The sequence below is a fragment of the Patiria miniata genome, unplaced genomic scaffold (assembly GCF_015706575.1).
Source record: "Patiria miniata isolate m_02_andy unplaced genomic scaffold, ASM1570657v1 HiC_scaffold_2, whole genome shotgun sequence".
Taxonomy (NCBI): domain Eukaryota; kingdom Metazoa; phylum Echinodermata; class Asteroidea; order Valvatida; family Asterinidae; genus Patiria; species Patiria miniata.
The window spans coordinates 4,775,024-4,798,246 of NW_024037058.1; the positions used below are offsets into that span (position 1 = coordinate 4,775,024).

At 40.1% G+C, this 23,223-nt stretch overlaps 1 protein-coding gene across 1 annotated transcript in view; it reads left to right on the top strand.

The window, feature by feature from the left end:
- Positions 1-8,602: 8,602 nt before the first annotated feature.
- LOC119726124 (sodium- and chloride-dependent GABA transporter 1-like) overlaps positions 8,603-23,223 on the top strand; it is a 60,328-nt gene continuing 45,707 nt past the window's right edge. Inside the window, exons 1-2 of the mRNA XM_038197733.1 lie at positions 8,603-8,807; positions 17,217-17,425. Of these exons, the coding sequence (XP_038053661.1) occupies positions 8,674-8,807; positions 17,217-17,425 (343 nt within the window). The 5' untranslated portion in view covers positions 8,603-8,673. The remainder of the gene's footprint in view (positions 8,808-17,216; positions 17,426-23,223) is intronic.

Here is a 23,223-nt window from a genome sequence, read left to right on the forward strand (position 1 = left end):
TGTAGTTAATTGAGAAGAGGTCATATTAGAAGAAAAAAATGGATAAAAGTAGACTGCTTGTGAGAGCGTGTGTTACCTACAATTTTTTTTTTTTAATAGAGCAAATGAAAAAACAAGTTTGTTGAGTTTCGCAGGGTATTAGTTTGAGCAAAATTTAAAAAAAACAATATGTGAATTGGCATGTACTTGGCCTTGTGAGGGCGCTGCCACAGTACATGTATAGACCTTATTTGTAGCAGCCATCTTAGAGGGCAATGCCTTTGTTTGCTGGGATATGCATGAGTGAACCTGTGTGCATTCATTGTTACTAAATTGAAATAACAAAATGTACCAAGATGGCTGCTACGCATAAGATCAATTAATATGCAGTTACACAGCATGTTGATAAGTAAGCAGCTGACCCAGCTGGTGAATTTTTAATTTTTTTTATAGAATTCATTGTATCACCTCTTTTGTTACCTGGAATGCATCTTGTGTCATGTAAATAAGAACCAACAGAAATAAGAACCAACAGTAATAAGCAGTGCTTGCAACATGTGGTGCGTGTTCAGATGAAAATCTAGTTGCGTGCGCTTTACTCCATTGCATGTATGGTAGGAGTGGAACTTATCCTCGGATGTGCGTTTCTAGATTATTGTGTTAACAGCAGGGTTCCCACAGTCATGGAAAAGTCATGGAATTTACAATGGAATTTACAATTACAATTACATGGAATTTACAATGAGTCTTGGAAAGTTGCTATTCCAAGGAAAATCCGGTGTAACCCATGCGTTATGATGTGTAATACTAATATTTGGCTATGGCAGTCTTGCTGTTTGCATTCCAGGTGACTACAAAAAAAATTTATGTGTATGTCCTCTTTATGCATTATGGGCAATTCCACGGTTACTCATGTTACATTTTTCGTAACGTGAGTAACCGATTTTGTGCGTCTTGTTTATCGTACATAACACATTTTTCTGGATGCCATCTTTGGTGCTTAGGTAGATCTAGGTCTACTCTACCTACCATGGGGATAACAGTTATTAAACCTTTTCAGTAAGGTAATTACAGCCCAAGGAAACTCAAAAGTACATCAAAAATGTAACGTGAGTAACCGTGGAATTGCCCATATATGATTTTGTGGTACTCAGTGGTGTTGTGCCAAACTGGAAGGCTGAAAGGGAGTGGCTTCCCTTGCCTCTTGAGCAATTGGCTCCAGAGATGCCAAAGCAGCACAGAAATTGGTCGTAGAAAGCTCTTATTTCATCCTGGAAGGCACAGAAAAGTCAAGGAAGTTCATGTCCAGTTTTCTGTGGGAACCCTGTAATAACCTCAAGATGGGCACCAATAATTGAAAGAATCTAGAGAAATCAGATAAATTCACATTTAGGCAGAACATTGACACTGACAGTGACAATCTCATTTTGTTCTATTTTGTCCCAAAAGATATCGGATACAACAGGGTTATGAGTAAGTTTCTGAATGCACAATCAATTCAGTGGGTATGCAATTTTATGTTTAAGACGATTGTAATGCAAGATGCTTTGAAGCATTTGTACTGATTTATGTTATGATGTCCCCCCTCCCCCTAATGCTGGGAGACAGTGCCCTTAAATTAGGCCATTTGACACTATCCTCTCGCACTACCATTTTGAAATTGGACATGGTTCACTTTCACACCATTGTACACGGGTCGGTTGAAAATTTGTGGTTTTCTACCAGGAAGATCACCTCTGAACCCTTGTCCAGACCAGGGCTGAATGTTACCCATGTAAAGCGTCCGACTTGTGTAGAAGCTGTGTTGGCTCTTGCAGTGTAAAAGGGGTTCCCAAAATATCAGAGTTTGACCCAGGTATAACATGGGCTTTTTTGATAGTGTGAACAGGCCTAAAGCTGACCAATTACCAAATGCCAGACTTCTCATTGCCTGTACTGCCATATCCAGCTTTGTGTTGTAACATTTATACCACACCACATCTGTGCCTCACATTGTACAAAGCTAGAAGCAGGGAACACCAATTGACTTTTGTAACATAGACAGCTTTTAAATTTCAAACGTGCAGAGTTATCCTGGTAATGCAAATTTATCATTCCGCAAACATGCACTTCAAACAAGGACTATGCATTTCAGATATGGAATACTAAACAATGACATGAAAACATACATTACATAAATTCACATTTTCGATAACATTTGCTCTCTGTCAATTGAACAAAGATAATGGACTCAAAGGTTCCATTGAAGTAATCATGGGTTTCCAAACAAATCGTGCAGAACTTATCAGTCCTGTTATTTCATACAAATATGGACTGCTGTGAGAAATTCACTGTACTCATTGAATTGAAAAGACCCACTGCCTATCCACACAAAAAACAACATTAGTTCATATTCAAAGGATTATTTGGTTAAAACCCTAACCCTGCTGAATCCAACAGGATCCAACTATGTCAGATACCCGATGGAGCCTGTTGGATTGAGCAGTAAACCCCTTGTGTACATTCCTGATGCAAAATATTGGATTCAGCAGACAACTGAAAATAAGGCACAGTGGATTGAGCAGGAAACTCCAGTTGGACTCTGTTGGATTTAGCAGGGTAGTCCTGAGGACGTACCAGGGGGTTAGGGTTTTAATACGATGTAATATTTTTAATATTTTCCTCAGCAGAAACAGCTGGTAGTCAGAGTGCCATGCAATTAATATTTGTTATGACTAACTTAAGCACATAAACCTGTCTGGCACTCAAAGGACATACTAAAAAAAACTTTCTTTGGTAGGGCAAGTTACATTTCAATCACAAGATACAATACTGCTCCCCTAAAATGGGTACACTGCAAAACAATGATGAGCCTGAACCCTCCAGTAGCCTCGAAGTGGCCATTTCATCCACCTTGCTGAATGATATATTCTGTGGTCGATCAGACATATATTTAGATACTTAACTAAAGGGTGACATTGCAATATTTTGTATGTGCAATGTCGGATTATAGTTACATATATTAAGGGATTAATTTTGGGATGGGGTCTAGATAAATTTGTGAGGCTTATATACATATATATAAATACATGTGTTGTACATCAAGCAAACAGAGAAAATGTTTGTATTTGTGATAATTATATAATTACTTGAACCATTGTGGTTACAGAAGATTTGGTGTCCATTGTGACTTTGCAGATTTTCTAAGCAAACGAGTTGTAGATAACAGTGTAATATTTATGAACCTTGAAATGTGATGAGTGTTTGGTATTGAAACTTACCCTTGTATATATGCAGTATAGAAATGCTGATGTGGCTGGTTACCACCACGAATCACAAAATGTGTTCAGAATAGTGACAAGTTGTGGTCACTCTGTTCGAAAAAAAAATTCATTGCTGCTGAACAGTGGAATGGTTTAAAAGGCAGTCTTGTAGAGTTATTCGCTTTTAGAAAGTTGAAAGGAAGCTCTTTTATAGCGAGGTTCTGCAGTTGTATTCTCTTTTTTTGTTGGTTTTACTTGTTACTTAACAAAATGAATTTAATAGTAGAATGGATTTTAATTTGTAAACGTTATTGTCAGATCGAATTTTCAAACTAATGTCAGCAGTTTGTTAATCATAACTGAAGAAATTCGGACTTCTGGAAATTAGAAATTTCCTAAAATAATGATCTTCTGAAATTGAATACAGTTTCTGTAACTGAGATGATATGATTTATTAAAAAAGGTCTGTTTGTTAAGGAAATTGTCAGAAAATGTTTTTCAAACCAGGGTTCTGAATTATGATTGAGAAACTTCAGAACATTGCTTTGTGATATGAACTTTCCCAAATTACAAAACTTCTAAAATTGAATAGCATTTTCTGTATTTGTAGATGAGCTTCGCCCTATATGCCTGGCCGTATGTGCAGTTACCAAGGGATGCTGTAGCATGCATTTGCGTTTGTAATGTTGAGAAAATTTGCACAGTGATAAGATGAAGCCTTTTGTGTAAATTTGAAACACTTTTGTGGTATTCAGGGGTCTCCGTAATCAGAGTGCACCGTACCATCCCCAAATGCAGCTTTTAATTTGTAAACCATGTATGCAGTATACTTTATACACAATGTGGACTTCCAGTTTTTGAGTACAGCCTTGCTGCATTATGATCAAGGGGTAAAAAAATTTGGGGGGGGGGGGGTGTTTTCAATCAATTAGATTTGGCTGCTCAAATATCCTTTAGCCATAATTGCAAGTGACCACCTTCTTTTGTTTGGGATTACTTTCTAATCCATTTTAAAGAACTGAGTGAATTGACTGAATTAAGCAGGAATCGAAGTTGCAACGGCAAGCGTACAATACTGTTGCTCTACCAGCTGAGCTTCCCAGCCATGTGTTGACTATCCCCGCCCTCTTGTTTTCGTTTTTGTTTTGTTATACATGTTATACTCAAAGTACTAGCAAGAATTAAGACGGAAAACTGAAAACTGAATTGACTTGAATTGAATCCACTGGCACATTGGCGCGTGAGTTATTGCGCAACATCCCCATTCAATGCACCCTGGAAAGTCAGGTAAAAGAAATGATAACAATTGTCATTAAAACTAGGGAGTGTCGTTCGTTTTATGTGTTATCTGACTTGATCTCAGTTTTATTTAGGCCTACTTGTCATTCTTGCAAGTGTAAACAATATATAGGTTGGTACTACCAAGTTCGACGCAATTTTATCCAGGTACAAGACCTAATTTTATACACTGTAAAAAAAAAACGGTTCAAAAACACATTTTAGGCAATGTTATTTACCCGAAATTGGTATGAAATTGCTCGACATTGGTATTATTTTTTTCTTATTGTTGGTTTATTCGGGTAGAAATGTACCAACTATTGGGGAAAAAATTGCCCAAGAGTGTAGGCATGTGTCGACCAACACTGGTCTACATACCAACTTATTTGCTCAACCTTTTTGAGTGTATAGAAGTTCATAATGTGCTGTTCATGGCCCAATTTTATGCAGGTGATAAGCACTAAACCTTGGTAAAGACAAAAGCTTAATTAGTAAAAAATGGTCACCAGCCAAAATGACATGCATTGTGTATTGCGTCTGACTGGTTTTCAACACTGTGTTTGCTTTGTGCATGTATTCGCTAAGTAATTTTTTCAGCTTAGCTCTGTAGAATTGGGCCGATATTTTAATTTCCATATTTTAATAGTGAGGATTTGCGGTATGAACACCAGAAGATGTGTGGCTCTGAAATTTGTGAAACTCGACGTTCCGATCAGTTTGCTCTGATCGTCTTCAGGAGAAAGCCGGATAGAGTGATGGCACTTATAGGGCTGGATGATTTCCAAATTTGTTAACCTTAGAGTAGCATTTGCTGTATCACAACGTTGTCTTTAATTTTAAAACTATTGCCCAAAATTTCATAAATTCAGTGTTTTACGAATCCTGGGCACAACTCGAGTTATAATGAACATGTACAAAAGTGGAAGGGGTAATATAAAGGTTACTTAGGGGATCCAAAAGTCAAAATGAAAATTATAGTCGATGATGATGTGACAAACTTCTGAAGCAGTTTTTATGCACGAGATAAACAATCGGGTAATATCAATATATTGCTCTATTTATACATTAACAAATTTTCAGCTATAAATCCCTGGAGTTTATGAGACCCATTTCAGTCAGCATACTGAGCATGCAAACACTACTTCAGCCCAAACTTCAACATTACTGCCCGTAGTACATTATAGGTGGTCTTATATGTTTCATTGGGTAACACAGTGAAAAAGGGTTATTGTTGTACATGTAAAAAAAAAAGAGGTTTGAGTCGACGTTATAAAAACTTGTGATAAGTAAGTATAGATATTCTAACAACCTCTAAAAGTGCCCGGAAAGTAAATTAAAGCCAAGTATTCAATTTGTTTGATTTGGTGCTTTGGGCTGTAAAAACCAGTGGAAGTGGATCATGTGTTTTGTTTTGGGGTTTTTTTTCTCGGGTTCTTCACTTTCAGCATATCTGAAATGTCATAGAATTTATGCATAATTTATTCACAGTTTTGTTTGGGTAAAAGGAGCAGTTGGTGCAATGCACAAGATTTTTTTATAAATGCCCGAAACTTTTCCAGCTGAGATTTATTTATTTATTTATTTCTTATTTTAACTGGGTAGCCCATTCAGTGGAATCCACTGATCTCCCATGGGTCCCAGTAAAGAGAAGACAATGTGAAGAAATTACAGTTTTAGAGGTGGGAGGAAAAGCCCAGAAGAGTATTATGAGGAAAACCCATGGAATCAGGTAGGGACTGAAAACCCAATCCACATATTGACCCAGGCGGGATTCGAACCCGGGTCACAGCGATGGAAGGCGAGGAAAGTACCGCTACGCCAACCTGAACCCCCCCCCCCGATATTTTTTTTTAAAAAGTTAAACTTTTATGGCATATACAAAGTTCATCACAGTTTAGTCAATTCTAATTTTTGTTTTTGCTAATGCACATAATGCATTCAGTTTTTTTATGTTAGGTGTAGTGGGTAAACTTGTTGCCCAAAAAGAAATCACTTGCCTAATTAAGTATCAATCATAAACTGTGGCATACATTTTTTATTAAAATTTACATTCGTTTAATGATTTTCAGGTGAGATTGCTTTATCTATAATTTATTTGTTTTGGAAAAAATCACCAGTATTATAAAATACATCGATAGGAAGAAGCATCGAAGTTGCCCAACACTTGCCGAAACATCTCTTTGAATAATTGCCCTTTTTGTGTTTAAAATATACTTTGTTTTGCTGCCTCTATTGAATAAATTTTCTTGAAACCTGAAAAAAAAAACACAAGCATGATGTTCACTAATTTTTTGGCGAGTGTGTTTTGATTCGTTGTTTAAGGTAAGCTTATGCACAACCACAAACTACCCCACCCGGGCCCTATAAACATCGATCAAGCTGGACAATTCTGTGTGTAATCCTTGACCTCATTGGGTTATTACGTTGACAGAAGTGACAAACCAAGGAACTGTACGGGTGGTAAAGTATGTTGACTTGAAGTTCGAAAGATAAAAATGGCAATTTGTTTATATACTTTATGACTTTGACTGGCCTAGTGGTGCACGCACGTCAGATAACCTCGATTTTCACAATGTGGCTGTGTTTACACACAGCAGACCCAAAGCAGTTTTTATCGAGAAAATCTTTGGACGACTCTGTTTTTCCTTGAAGTTTGTGAAGACCCAGGACTACGAAGACCCAGGACTTCAGGTACTGGCGGCACGCAACGCCTCGTAAACATGTGAAGGGGCAACCAGGTGTTACCTTAAAGTGACGTCAGATCATCTGGGTGGTTGAGGTTGCCACAACCGAACTTTTTGTCCACTAAATATGTACCGTGATATAGAAGGTTTTTTTTAAGTTCTGATTTAGTGCTAAACCCTCCCTGTACGAGGTGTAACCGTTTTAGTGGCAAGTTTAACTCAATGTAACTTAGTTTCAAACTGCGGAACACGAGATAAAATACTCGGGGCACAAGATACCTACCAGTTGTGGTTTAGGTTTCCTGAAATTTTTTCAGGACAGCACGGATTACTTCTTTAACTATTTGGGTTTAAGGTAATTATATAGGTTATCGTGGTTAGGCCCCCCAAAAAAGTCTCCGGTTTCTGGTATGGAGCTTGCCCAAAAAGTGGTGCGGCGACGCGGCTTTTTTTTTACCTGATTTTTTTGCTTCAAATGTCGGCTGATGACTGCAAATGGTGCCCGACTAAACTTAGTGCAAATATATGGGAGTCCAGAGAGGCCACATAAAGCTTATTCTCGACCATAACCCAATCTAAAAACATTATTGTGCAGCAGCAGGATTCCAGTCAAACCAGTGAGTTTGGCGGTTTTGAGACATCATCTTTCATTGTAAAAAAAACTTTTTCATTTTGCCGACGGGCATGGCTACGGCGACGCGCGCGCATACCAGAAACCGGAGACTTTTTTTTTTGGCCTTATGTAAATGATTTTATCCATGGAAGTAGGGTAATTTTGTCTTCCATAAAATGACACCTGGACTACAACAATGCGAGCGTATATCTTACATCACCGGCCCGAATTCAAAGTCTGCTTTATGTAAACCTTAATTAAAGGGACATTCAAATTGAATTTGACACTCAAACTATCCTACATTTTTATCAAAATCCAGCAGATGCCCCTAAAATAGAGGTGAGATAATTTTAAAGCGCCATGCTATTTCATGACACAAGGGTGGGATGTCACCTTAGGCGTGCACTTTCATTTTTTATGTGGTCAAATGTTTGCTTTAAGATTCAGCAAAAGTCCGCAAAATGTAAAGTAGGCTTAATTCAAACAAAACACCGATTGTAGTGGCATAGTTTGTATTAAAGTTTAAGTATAAAACCAAACTCGATCTTACCATGGAGGAATATAAGAACAGATCATCCATGATCCTCGTTAGAATTAGTGCGATCCGTTGTGAAAGCTCCAGGGGCGCCCTTTCTAAAGTTACAGTAAGAAAACCGTTGTTTACAAAAGCGTAGATATTTGATATAACTGATCCAATCGAATTGCCCCTTTAACTTTCATAGCCTGTAAAATCAACAGATCAGGGTCAAAGTTTGTATTTGGACTGAAGAAAACCTGGATCGGTGTCGGTTAAGCTCCATAGTTCCATTGTTCCTGTAGATGCAGCTGAGAGTCTGACAGTCTGACACAAGGTGACAAGATATTATTTCAATTCAACATGGCACCGCAGGAAAAGGATGCCGAGGCCGCCTCGGAAATTATGGATGATTCGATGCAACAACTTGGAACCAGCAACGAAGGATACCGCTGCGACGGTGGTGAAGACAAGGGAAAAGCTCAGGAGAGCAATGGGTAAGTTGCAAGCCTATCTGTTTGTGAACTTGAGACTTGAGTGCATATGTCAGGCAGTATGAGAACATCACATCCAATGATCCAGTCATCTTTAGACGTCAAGTCTAGCTATAGATCGATTAACACACAAGAAAAGTTAACAAACAAGACCAGGCAAGCCTAGAGTAAAGCTGGTCCTGAGCGTAAAAAAATATTGTCCAATAGGCCTATGAATTATTGTTTCGGAATTGCTCTTCACTGGAACTGGGAAATCGTTAAAATTCATGCATAAAGGTGTACACACGGGACCAGATTTGGCCCATTACGGAGGTAACCCGATCAGCAAAATCTCATGCACTTGGGCTATCAAACAAAATACACAGCAAGACGAAGAATTAAAAGACAAAGAAGGTGTTTGCCAATCATGGAGCTATAGAATCTGTTTGGACGACCTATAGTGGTGGATCAAGGATTTTAAAGGGGGGGGGGGTCGCCGAGGTGTTACATTATTAAAGGCCCTAAAGTTCAGGATTTTCAAAAGAGGGTTAAAGGCATATATACATATAGGATTTAATTTTCATTTATTGTATTCGTTTACAATAATAACACCACTCAAAATCCAAAGAAGTACGTTCACAACCTAACCTGTTGAAGTTTCAGCTCAGTGGATATTACACTTTTCGAGAAAACGAAATGCAATTTCGTGAACGCGGATAAGTCATTATGGACCAATTGTTGGAAATCACCTAGGCCTACATTTTCTTGATTTCTTGTTAATGACAACAATTTCACGGTGTGTTTACAACAAGTACGTTAAATCCAAGTGGGCCTAAGCTTGAATATAATAATTCGGTATAGGTTTCTAAAACTTACTTTTGGGGACTAACGAGATCGCTGGGAATGCAGGCACCAATGCCCCAACTACACTCAACCAAAAAAGAAAGTTCCCCCTTAATATTTCTTTGTATAACTCAAAAACTACTGGGCACCTCTTGCTCAAATTACGACTGATCAGTACAGAAATTCCTTAGCAATCCAGCCATACTCTTTGTTTGGCCCAAAACAGTGATAATGTGCACACAATTATGCAATTTATGACATGGTACCCCCCCCCCCCATTTTTTTGCACTTTTGTATAGGCCTACCTGCAAAGTGGGTGTAAACCGCAACATGCACGTATACAAAAGTGCAACTGTTTTCGGTACCATTGTCATACATTGCATACATTCGTACACATTATCATTGTATTGGGCCAAACAAAGAGTATGGTTGGATTGCTAAGGAATTTCTGTACTGATTAGTTGTTATTTGAGCGAGAGGTGCTCAGTAGTTTTTGAGTAAGACAAAAAAATATTGGAAGGGGAACTTTCTTTTTTTGGTTGAATGTGTATAAGCAACGATTCGAAATTTGGCAATGTAACTTTGTGGAATCGTTTTAAACTGGGTATATTTAATACTTCAAGTAACTAGTATGTCTTTGGTTGCAGATAACTCCAGGGAAAAGCACTTTCATTTAATTTAACAATGGAATGTAAATATGGTACCTTGGATCCGTACCGAAATACAATCTGCTGCAAAGCCTACAAGAAGATCACGGATGCATGCGGTCGGCGTTCCATGACACCATGGGATTTTTTAAGCTCTGGCAACTAGAGCTTCTACAAGTCACTCGGGTCGGTTAGTCGGTCGGTCGGTCCCCCCCCCCCCCACCCCCACCAAAAAAAAGATAACCAAAAACGAGCCCCTAAGGCCAACAAAAAAAAGTCTCCGGTTTCTGGTATGGAGCTTGCCCAAAAAGTGGTGCGGCGACGCGGCTTTTTTTTTTTTTTTTTACCCGACTTTTTTGCTTCAAATGCCGTGTGATGACTGCAAATGGTGCCCGACTAAACTTAGTACAAATTAATAGGCCTATATGGGATTGGGAGTCCAGAGAGGCCACATAAAGCTTATTCTCGACCATAACTCCATCTAAAAACATGTTAAAATTGTGCAGCTGCAGCAGGATTCCAGTCAAACCAGTGAGTTTGGCGGTTTTGAGACATCATCTTTCATTGAAAAAAAAACTTTTTCATTTTGCCGACGCGCATGGCTACAGCGACGCGCGCGCATACCAGAAACCGGAGACTTTTTTTTTGGGCCTAACTCACCCATAAGTACCAAATTGTAACTGTCACAAAAAAAGCAAACTAAATACATTAAATATTTGACAAAACTTGTTTGTAACAATTCGTGACATTGTTTTGACATTTTTTTGAATAGAGGCAAGAAAATGTATGGCAATGTGGTAGTCACGTGGTTTTCTTTTGTGCGCTACGAACTTGGGAAGTCAAGGGGCTTCCATACACCTGTCACTTATACATCACCCCTGCCTCTGGCCTTGTGTCATTTTAGGAGACTCAGTGAATAGAAGTGAGGATACAGTCGCATTATGAAGGTCACTATTATTTTGCATTGTGACTTTCAACAAAATGGGAAATTCTTATTTCAATTGACAATCACGACCAAGTGAGTAATTGTATGCAAGACAGCCAGAGCTTATCATGCAGTCGCACTTTTTTTTGTTTGCTTATACAACATGCAATGAATAGGCTAGTCGTCATGCAACGGACACCTACTGCGTGCGTGCAACTCGGCCCTATTAGCCCGTGATCTTTTGAACCAAGTCGCCTGATTTTAGCGATACGTTATCTCGATATCCAATGACTTGGCAAAATGTGACGGGAATTCGGAATACAAACCCACAGCATGTTACTTGCATAAGTGGTTGTGTTTTTGAAGTGCCAGTCGTCATCGTATTTTGGTCTGGCTGGAGCTATTTTGGCTGCCAAGCTGACAAATTTCCTAATTTAAACAAAGTTTTGCAGAGCTAACAAAAAAAGATATACCAAAATACCTATAGTTGTTTTGTTGCGCATGTTAAGCGTTCATTTTATTGTAGAAGCATTTTGTCACATTCTATCCGAAGGATCTTTTGGGCAGCTTTTCGCCACGACGCATTACAGTAACACGAAATCTGATCCCGTACTGAGTCTCCATACGCAATTTTTTTTTTCACACATATCAGGTAAAGTTAGACCTACCACGGATCATAGCTCCAATTGCAAAATGAGCGCAAATTAAGGGGCCCATTTTCCGGATTTCGCAGAACTTGCAGTAGCTCGCAGCCCTGTTCACGGCTTCTACCCTTCTATTATTATTATTAATATTTTTGCAATGCCTTAATTAAGTTCATTGCCAACAAAATGTTCTGATATCAGACAAAAAAGTGAGGGCATACAAATCGTGATTTGGCCGGCGAAGGCAAGTTAATTTTGGGCCTATTTATTTAACTGCACCTTTGGGGAACCAACCACTTCGAAGCACGCTTTCTACGGTTTTAAGTTCGCCCAGGACTGACGTTTGAATTCAATCGCTCGTCTACTTAGACACGTCGATTGAGACCACTGACGGATTTGGGGGCGGGGGCCGCCAGCCCTTATATTAAGCCGCCAAAAGTCCCCCCCCCCCCTCGCCTTATGCGTTGAAACAGCCCCCTCCCGAGAACCCTTTACCCATTCTCATTTCTATACCGACGTCGGTACTGTAACGCGGTCCTTCTCGGATTCTTCTCTAATTTTTGGGCCAAAAGCGAAACCAATCAGACTTCAAAACCATTGCTAGTAGAACAACAACTTTATTCTACTGTTCACAACTTTCTTCTCAACTTTTCTGAACAAACTCTAACTCCGAACTACATGCACGCACGCCTACTTTCATTTGCCACTAAAGCCGGAGGCTAGATCTAACGTTGTGATCGAAGAATCGGGATCCCACAAGCGAATTCAAATTGTCTTCTATACATAGCATGTGTACGGTCTGCCCGAAAGTGGTCGAGGCTCCCGCAAACCAAACATCCCGGTTTCCAGTCTTTGGTTAGCCTTGACCAAGGCTATCAGCTTGTTCCCATACGAGCCTGTTCCCGCTACCGCACACCGCGCGCCCCGCGACACAATCACTAGTTGTACTATACCGTTAGCCTCAACGACCCTTGCGTGTGCTTTGTGTGCATGTACGTACGTCCCACACACACTTCCGCAAACAGCCGTACAATAAGTCGAAGCGCAAGATAGCCTTGACGCAACCGTGGCGAATTCCTTATGTGTTTCTTTATAGTTTCGACCGAAATCGGCCGAAAATTTCTGATGCGCATATATTACACGATATCCAATCAAAGCCCGTAAACTTTGACCCGCGACATACATATTCATGACCGCAAATTATAGTATACACCACGTACATGTATGTTCACTCAAACCATGGTATGTCCAGGTATTTCAATCCCATTTTAAACCATTTCTCCAGTTTTATTACAAACAAATGAAACATGCCGCTATATGAGTGAACAATTGTTCAAAATGATACTATTTCCAATGTATTGCGAATTGGACAGTTCAAGACAGTCCGCCGACGTTTTGTCGGTGCAACAGCGTACATTATCACGCCGCTACCTGCCCGTGCTATTCTGACAGCGAATGTAGGGAACAGGTCAACCGACCCAGGTCAAATCATACCCATTTAATCGAATGCAGGTTAACTCGTATCTATAAGCACCCGTATGAATTAACTGCAAGAAACGAGCTATTGACTTTGGGATGGAAATATACGAAACTGTCAGGTACATGGTGAAAAAAAAACTCTCCCTGAATTCGTACCATGTGCAAATTACATCTCATACGTACGACACATGTATTTTAACGCGTACGTATGAATCGTATATGTCGTACCTACGACATACGTACGACATGTAAGTCGTAGATGTAAATCGCACGAGATACAAGTCGTTCTCACAAGATATGTTGTATGTACGACATAATCGACAAACAAGTCAAACATACGAGCATAGCTCCATGATACGAGTTACAATTCATATTTTGTACACACGAGATATTAAGTCGTACTTATATACGACTTTGTCGTATGCGACATATATCGTACCCTGTCGACTCGACTTATGCACGACATATATGTCGTACCGGCACCTGTCGACATTATGTCATATGTTTGATATGTCATACTCTGTCGACATATATGTCGTACCCTGTCGATGATATTAGTCGTACCCTGTCGAAATATGTCGTACCCTGTCGATATATTAGTCGTACATATGACATATAACTTATAAGTTGTTCATACAAGTTAAAATCAGTCTTACAGAATAAGTTTGCTGAAGGAGAGCTATTTTTTTCCCATATCCCCTTGACAGCTTAGAAGAAATACCCCCCCCCCCCCAAAAAAAAGTCAGCGGTAGATATACTCAATAGTGTGAGCGCTTTTTTTGCCGCTGAACGTGAAAGCGCAGCGTGTCTTACTGCATGGCGCCAGCCGGGCCGGTGCCTACAGTGGACGGCCCCAACGTGGCCTCTGTGCATGGTGACATCGTTTTGGACGGCGTGCGGTTTTGTACCGTTTGCCATTTTTTTGAAGGTCTAATTTTTCATCCTTTTCATTTCATTTTCGATCCAAACTATGTGTAACTTTATAAATATTATTCTACTATTATTTAAGATTTTAAGGGGGTGTTTTACAATAATTATTGTTTCCACAGCTCCGTCTGGTTTATAAACCTTTGGTCGTATTATACAATGCAATAAATATTCATTTTTTTGTCAGCCGTTATCCAATGAGAGAAGACTATTTACCATAGCGCGTACTAATTATCATATTCGGCAGACACGGTTGCGTCAAGGCTATCTTCCGCCTCGACTTACTGGACGGCTGTTTGCGGAAGTGTGTGTGGGGCGTAAGTACATGCACACAATACACACGCATGGGTCGTTGGGGCTAACGGTATAGTACAACATTGTGCCGCTGCGCGCGCGGTGTGCGGTATAGCGGGAACAAGCTCATATGGGAACAAGCTGGTAGCCTTGGTCAAGGCTAGTCTTTGGTGTACGTTGGTCTTCCTCTGCTTGTCCAGAGTTGTCAACTTCCTGAAGCATTCTCACAATCTCAGCTGTCTCAGTACGGGCTTGAGCATCCTGCTGTTCACCTAGCTCCCACAGTTTAACTGCCCTTGAGCGTCCTACCTGCAGCTAACATTCAGCGACGTCTCTCCACACCTCTGCTTCAACATCGAGCAGGTCGTTATCTAGAGTGTTCTTGAATTTTGTCAAATGTCAAATTCTTCTTGGAACGCCAGTCCGCTCTCTGCATGGGTATGCTCGCTTGACAAGCTTCTATAATTGCCTGCCCAAGCTTTGCAACAGTCTTGCCAGTTCGCCTCTTTCTAGTAGACAGTTCGATTCGGAGTCGCACCGTCGTTCCGACCCAAAGCATCGTTCCAGCACCTTCAAAAGTTATGTGTAGTCGGACTACAACTCCTTATAAGGAGAGCAGGCTACATCCAATGCCGTCCTGTCAGAGCTGCGAGCAGGCAATCGGTTATATCTGACTTCATCCCAGTTGATTTTTGCTACCCTATCAAAGTGCACTAAATTATCTTCTAGGCAAGTAGAGCCATCAAGCTCACGGGCCTTATCTTCGGTGCAGCAGGCTGCAGTCCCGCTCGCGGTACGCCAGTCCGCGCGGCAATGGGCTTAATTTACGAGTCGGCCATATTGAAAGCGAGGTAAAATCTTCTTTTTGGAACTTGCGAAGAGAAATGAAAGTAAAGAAATAAAGTTAATTACAAATTAATACCAGTCTGCTCTAATGAATAATATAACATATGTGATTAAATGTTTTAACCCACATTTAAAAAAAAAATTGAAAGTGAGGCTAGAATGCATGCATAAATAGTCTGGCACCATCCCATTCAACAGTTCACAATATATAAAATACATTCAAGGAACACGACAAAAATGGCTTCCTTGTGAATAATATAGCTCTATGGTACATGAACTGAGTATGATGCGCAATATTAAAGGGAAAATACAACATTTGCAAACATCAAAAAATAAAACTACCAAATCATTTTGAAATACCCTGCTGGACTGTTAGTGAATGACAGTGTAAAGCATCCTGTAAAATCATGGCACCTGGTATATTGTCATTTTCAAGAAAAGTGGTTTTTTTGTATCAATTTCCAACGCTGATCGGCCGATCAGCGTTGGAAAAAAACTGGATATTTTTCAAATACTGGTCCCAGTTGACCATCGCACTTGTTTGCAATCGATTACACACCTATGAACGGGTACAAGCCAGCTAGACTGGTTCCCTGACATTACAATTCCCCAATATATGTAAACTGCTCTGTTTCTTCTTAAATGGAGTCAGGGAACCAGACTACAGGAATATGATTGTTTTTCTTGGTTTTTATAGCATTTTCGAACCCAAAACCTCAAAAAAGTCAGAGTAAATATATTTGCTATATATTTCCAACCCCCCAAATCCATCCATTTCTGAAAATTACAGCAAAAGCAAATGATGTATATTCCCTTTAATAATCAAGAAACTTAACTTACTACAATACCCCAAGTTGAGTTCGTCTGAAACTATTATTTCGAAAACCTTTGTATGCAAATAATGAAAGGTTTGCGGAAACACCATGTGCGAATAATTTCTCAATTAAGAGAATGGTTCTGAAAAGAACCAGAGGTATAAACTCTGAGTTTATACCTCTGGTTCTTTTCAGAATCATTCTCTTAGTTGAGAAATTATTCGCACATGGTGTTTCCACAAACCTTTCATTATTTAGTGTCTCCACCATGCAAAGCCTCAAATCTTACTTTGTATGCAAAATAGAAATTCTCCGAATGTAGGCATCATATTTACAGGACTTCATAGTTTGAAGCAAAAATGAGGCCATGATGAGCCTCAGTCGTAAAAAGTCCTGGGTCCGGGATGCACCGTACAATGTACATGTGAAGAAGCCGGGGTTTAAAACCCTAAAACTGAACCGAGCTAGCTGAGTGCGACGTGCGTAATTTATAATTCATCGTGTACGGGTGAGGGCAGCAGAGTGAGCCATCGATGCATTAATATTGAACTAACTGAAACTGAAAGCATAACGGTACGCGATATGCATCGACTCGTGCCTTCATTTTTATATGATGTGTGAGCAATTCCAACTGGTCGTGTGCTGTTAACAGTGCATTGTTAATCTTGTGTATTGCCAGCAAGCTTTCAGTTGTCCACTTCACTGAACGCTTTGAATGCATTCCATTCTCTGATCAGGCTACCGGTATATGGTGATCGACATTGTTCACGAGTTCTTCCAAATGTTCACTGTTACAGCTGTACTGACACAGTTGACTTTCGTGCACGCGCGGTATTGACACCGTACTACCACAGTACCAGTGCTGAGTGACTGAGCGTAATTGCCCGCGTACAACCGGTTCGTTTAGACGACCGGTGACCCCGTTTCTTCCAAATCCTCTTCATTTAAGATAACCAACTTCAGACTTATTCACTGTTATTCCTCCATTTCCCTACTACCACCATGACCCACAGCGATGTCAAGTTTACCGCGCTGGACGTGGACGATGATGGCCATGCTAAGACCAACGGCCGGGCCGTCACGGACGTGGAGAAGCCAACGGGCGCGGCCGGCCGTGATCGGTGGGACCGCAAGGCGGAGTTTGTTCTTGCCTGCATCGGCTACGCTGTGGGCCTGGGTAACGTGTGGCGGTTCCCCTACCTGTGTTTCAAAAGCGGTGGAGGTAAATATTTTGATTTTCTCAATACATCGTTTGTTTGACCAAGTTGTGTATTTTATGTTAGGCCAACAAAAAAAAATATTCGGTCTCTGGTCAGACCAAAGTTCCTGAATTGACGCGGCCACGCAGCTTTTTTTTCTTTCTTCAAGCTTGGATTGTACAGACAAGGTGGGTACTATTTTGCTTTTTTGGTGTCCTCATGTACATTGGTGTGCTCCATAATTTGCCTTGGTGCTTGTGATCATTTGCCTTGGTGCAATTTCCCATTCCTTGGTGCTCTTTGGTAAAAAAAATTGAGGAGGTGCGGAAATAGAGGGCGCTGTTGGAGCTACCGCGGAACATTTTGGGGAAAAAAAAAGATTGACGTGCATAATTAAAATCGACGCGCGCGCTGACCAGAGACCGACTTAATTTTTTTTTTGGCCTTACCGGTAATAGTAATACTAATTTGAACACATAAACACTATCACCTGACTATTGTTGAAAGAGTGAAGAGAAACAGAAAGAATGTTCAAGTTCTACTCTAGAATTAGAAGGCACACGATATGTTGCATCCCGACATCACTTTTTCAAAGATTCCCATTATCTAGCCATCACTTGTCACCCTGTGTACAAACCACATGAGACTGGTATGAAAATTTCTAAGTGTTTTCTCAGTAAATACTTAATTAGGCCTATTTTTCCTGCTTAATTTGAATTTTTTTTATCACATGTTGATTGCTATGATAGGAATATAAGGGGGAAAAATGATGGCAAGATATGGGAATCTTTCCCTTTTTTCAAACAATGAAGGTCAGTCATTGCAAAAATGTTGAAAAGACTCAAAATGAGACTGAAATTGAAATATTTCCAACTTTGTTAGAAACTACTTTGAAAATGTACTTGACTCTCCATAGACTTTGTGCACAAACAAAGAAGTGGCGTCTGGATACTTTCTTCGGAAAGATTTCCATATACGAAGTTCACTCATCACCCTGTGTACAAACCATAATTATGAGATTGGACTGAAAAATACTAAGTGTTTTCTAAGAAAATGCTTGTATTTTCTCACTGCTCAAATTGACTTTGATGACATGAAATTGCTATCTGGGGGCTTGTTGGTCAATACAGAGGGAAATTAGTGAACTTCTTATATGGAAATCTTTCCCTTTCTTCCTGTTACAAATCGGTTCAGTGCAGATTTGCAGGTGTCAGATCAATTTGACCGTTTGCCAACTCGAATCGGACGAACTCGACCGTTTACCAACTCGACTGTTGAACCATTTTGACCATTGTGTGTCAACTGGAAAAGTCAACTCGACCGTTGACACAACTTGTCCATTGTTCAACTCGTCTTTTGTTGTGTCATTGTGTGTGAACATGTATAACAAGGGAACATGGTTCGGAACATAGATTTTATTATGACAATGGCTATAGGCACAGCCTAATAACAAAATAAACATTGCTTTTGTCCGACCAACAAGGACGAGTGAAAAAAATATGGCGGTGCATGTTGAATCGAATGTTGGTCACTTCGGCACCTAGGCAACTAGGCAACTGCCAATTTGTCCCCTTGCCAACTTGCTGACTGTAGTACAAAACATTATGTATGTAAAATGTCATGAAAAACAGTATTTTGATTAGTTTACCACCAGACACGTAGGTCTGCATGCAGCCGCGGCAGCAGGTACCGGCATGACCGGGGCCGGGCGGTGAGCGTACCGGGTACTGTGTGGCCTGGCGCCAGTGGCGTGCTAGCTAGCTAGGCAGTACTGTATAACGGTAAACCCCAACGGCTTCAACCAGGATACAGTGCATGGACTGCACTGCACGTGAGGCCGCTCGGGCGTTGGGCCCTGCAGAGCCAGTAGTGTGCATGGCGCGCTCGGTAGACCACCAGTCTCCAAGCCCAGAGCTTCCCGACCTGGCCCCCTTCCCGGTTAGCCCTGTGCAATTACCGTCATTGTAAATTACTTGTTGCCACTTAAAGCTACAGTCCATCATTTGTAATTCGTGCATTTTGTTCGTTTGAAGCAACAAAAGAGTTCAAAATCTAATGAAGGATACTGAGCAACTAACCTGATGAAGTTTCAGCTAAGCTTCAGCTGTACATTCCGAGAAAAACAGCATTCTAAGATCTCAATTTCAAATCCAAAGTTACTGAATCATGTTTTGAATTGTTTTGAATTGCAGCTATACGCGACGTCGCGCACTGATCCGATGAATTATAACAACCGCGCGCGCGTGTGCTTCGTTCCAATACTTGTGCGCGCTGCGCTAAATAACAAAACGAACTACTAATTTTAATTTTCCTACGGTGCTTCTTAAGAATCACCGTTGGAAATGCCTTCTTTCGTTGATTACTTCAAAATGACAGCTTGCCAGAAAGAATAATTTCACAGGGAGTTTAGTCCCCTTACTATCTTTCAACCAAGTTTGTTTTTCAACAATAATTACGCCAGTTACTTTTCGGATGGCTGCAAATGATGGACTATACCTTTAAACGTATTTATAGCCTATCATACTACATTGTCTGCAGGCTGGTGTCGCTGATTTGTTACTTATTTTGCACAAAATACTAGGGTGTACCGTCACTTTAAATGTGTATGCCCCCACTGTCCATGGCAGAGAACCCTGAACTGCCAAATGTTTTGTGGTATGATGTTCACGAAATGACTAGATATAAGGAGTCCGGCCTTTTTTCTGCTTTTTTTTTGTAGCAACCTTTATAGTGGTTTCCTTTGAAATGGAATGACTCAACAAAATAAATAAAATCATCCCGAAAAGGTTTAATGGTCTAATTGGTACGATGGTCCAGTTGGTTCGAGTCGAGTTGGCAAACGGTCGAGTTGACTGTCATCCGATTTGCGCTACTACCCCTGATCTCGCTCTCGGTCTTTTTCAAAAGTTTAAAAACTCATTTTCTTGAATCATATATTGAAATGTTATTTGTGCATTAATAATTTAGGCTTTGTCTCAAACTTGTCCTGTCTCATTGTCTCACGTAGTGTTTTGTTTGTCCCTTATTAGTACTTTGGTTGTATCTTTGTCCATACATGTAGGTAAGGACACAAAAGCTTTCTGCTAAAATTTACCTGAAATACCTAAATGTTGTCATTTAATTTCACACTTTATTATTAATTACTGTGTACATATAGCTATAACTACTGACATTTTCTAATTTATACATGATCATCGTACATATATTGTATTGAATGGCATCATTGAAATAAATGTTACTAATCATCATCCCTGTCATATATATTACTAACATGGGTAGCTTGCATCTGTACATTGAACCTTGAATCTAAATGAAGCATGAATCTGGGGTTTATTGACAGGTTTCTCAGAGAAAACAAACCCCAAGGGGGTATTTTTTGTATTATTTTATATCCGCTTCGTTTACCAGTACCCCCTCACCTGCAAAGAAAGAAACTTTGGGGGTGACTGACCAACGCCATCTTGCCCGACTGCAATTTTGCCGCGACGCGTGGCTGTACCACTGGGTGTTACAAATTCCATGGTGTACGTGCGTCACCACAAGGAACGGTGCGCGTCAACCAGCTAAATGTCCCGTCCATTGGACGTTATTGCTAGGTAAAAGGGCGCCCTCTTTTGTTGGCGTATGGAGCCCATAGTGGCTCACCTTTTGTTGAGAATACCGTACTTGATGCACATGAGTATAGTACACGAGTGAGACTTGTCAGGATTTTTCCTGATTTCAGGATTTTCTTGTCAAAACTTCTCCTTATTCCAGGATTTCTTGTTAAAGGGAAGATACAACATTTGCAAACATCAAAAAACAAAATGATCAAATTATCACGAAATACCTTACTGAATTGTTAGGGACTGACATTCTAAAGCATCCTTTAAAATCGTGGCTCCTGGTGTGCTGACATTTTGAAGAAACCTGTATTTTTCCAACGCTGGTCAGCCGACCAGCGTTGGAGAAAACTGGCTTTTTTCCAACAACTGTTCCTAATTTTTCATATTTAGTTATTCTGACTTTTCTTTGCAATTGATTACACACCTATGCAGGGGTACAAGCCTGCTAGAGTAATTCTCTGACCTTACAATTCCCCAAAGTGAATTAATTGCTCCGTTTCATCTTAAGTGGGGTCAGGGAACCAGACTACAAGAACATGATAGGTTTTCTTTGTTTTTTCCAGCACCTACAAGCCCAAAACGTGAAACAAGTCAGTTAAACAATATTTTCTCTAACATACTAATCCTCCAAATCCATTTGTTTCTGAAAATTCCAGCAAAAGCAAATGTTGTACATTCCCTTTAAATAAGAACACTTTTGAAAGCTGAAAATTAGGTTCTTTTACATGTGTTACATGCATACAAACATACTGGTTCACTGAACGTGTACATGTATGTAGACCCCTACGTTGTTCTACGGGCATCAGCAACCAACAAAATCTCTGCCAATTTCGTGGAATGATCATTTTCCCCCAATCTCGTCCCCAGTAAGGTGAACACACACTTTTTTTTATCTTAATGGGGCTGGCTTTTTCAACCATCTTGCTTTATGGTTCAACTGAGCCCCACTTACGTGTATATTAACCCTTACCGCCCTGAATCCTTCAAAATCCTCTTTGCCACCAAAAGGATGCACTTTGTCAAGGTCTTGGGCTGGACCTTGTGTTGTTTTTGCTCAGCCATGCATAAATATAGGTCTGGATTATGCTTGACATCCTCCGTACTGCTCCAGGATGTCACTGGCCAAGCCTCAACATATTGACAGTCACTGCCGCAGGATTTTGCAGGATTCAGGCAGTGGTCACCCCTCCATGGACCATATTCAAGAAATAATGGAGGAATTTGCAGGATTGAGGCTATACATAGATATGCTATAATTTTTCAATGAGGCCAGTTAGAGGATTTTGCAGGATCGAGGCTACATGTACATCCTAGACCTAGGCCTAGGGAGTTAGGCTTAAAAATTGCAAATTACGATATAAATTGTTTGCGTGGGATGGGATACTTGTAGTTTTGTGGTCTGCAATTACCGGTATGACTTTAATAACATGTACCAGTATCTCCCTCTAATTAGTTTCTTTCTACTGTTGTGATTGCCGGTAATTTGCAATCTCTCAACCATATCCTCTTTGATTTTAAGTGCAGATGATGGTGGTTCTGCATTTTTTGTCAGTGACTCAGCAGTATTTAATGGGTTAAGTTACATACACATGTACGTACCTTCCAGATGATATTTTGGGGAAGGATACATGTATGTTTTTCCACATGACATTTTGGAGAGGGATATGTTTTTCCACATGATATTTTGGGGAGGGATATGTTTTTCAGCTCATCATTTCGTCAGTCGCACCACAAACCATCGTATCGCAATTTTTAGTGTTTTTTTTTAAGATTTTAAAGGTAGTCATTTTTTTGTAATTGGTACTAAGCTCATTCCTATAAATACTACCGGTACCTGTATGAGAGTTCAATCGGTTTCATTTCAGGTAGAAAATTATAATTTTAAACTTCATTTTATACAATCTGTATGCTTCCGAGTTGCTTAGTTTGTAGGATATTCAGTTCCCAAGATCTATACAGGTCACTTTGTTAAACATACTTCATTGTATTTCATACAATGCGCGTAATACATGTGAGATACCTCGGTTCGTGAATTCACACATTTCATGATGGTGCTGATTAGTTACGTCACAGCCCTATGGGAATTAGTGCCCGAAGCGGCGTTTCGGGATATTGCTTTAATGAAAGTAAATTACTACGGATTCCTCGCTGAAAAAGAAGACGGCGTTTTGTGACCAATGTTGAGAGCACACAACCACACATTTGGGTAGTTATGG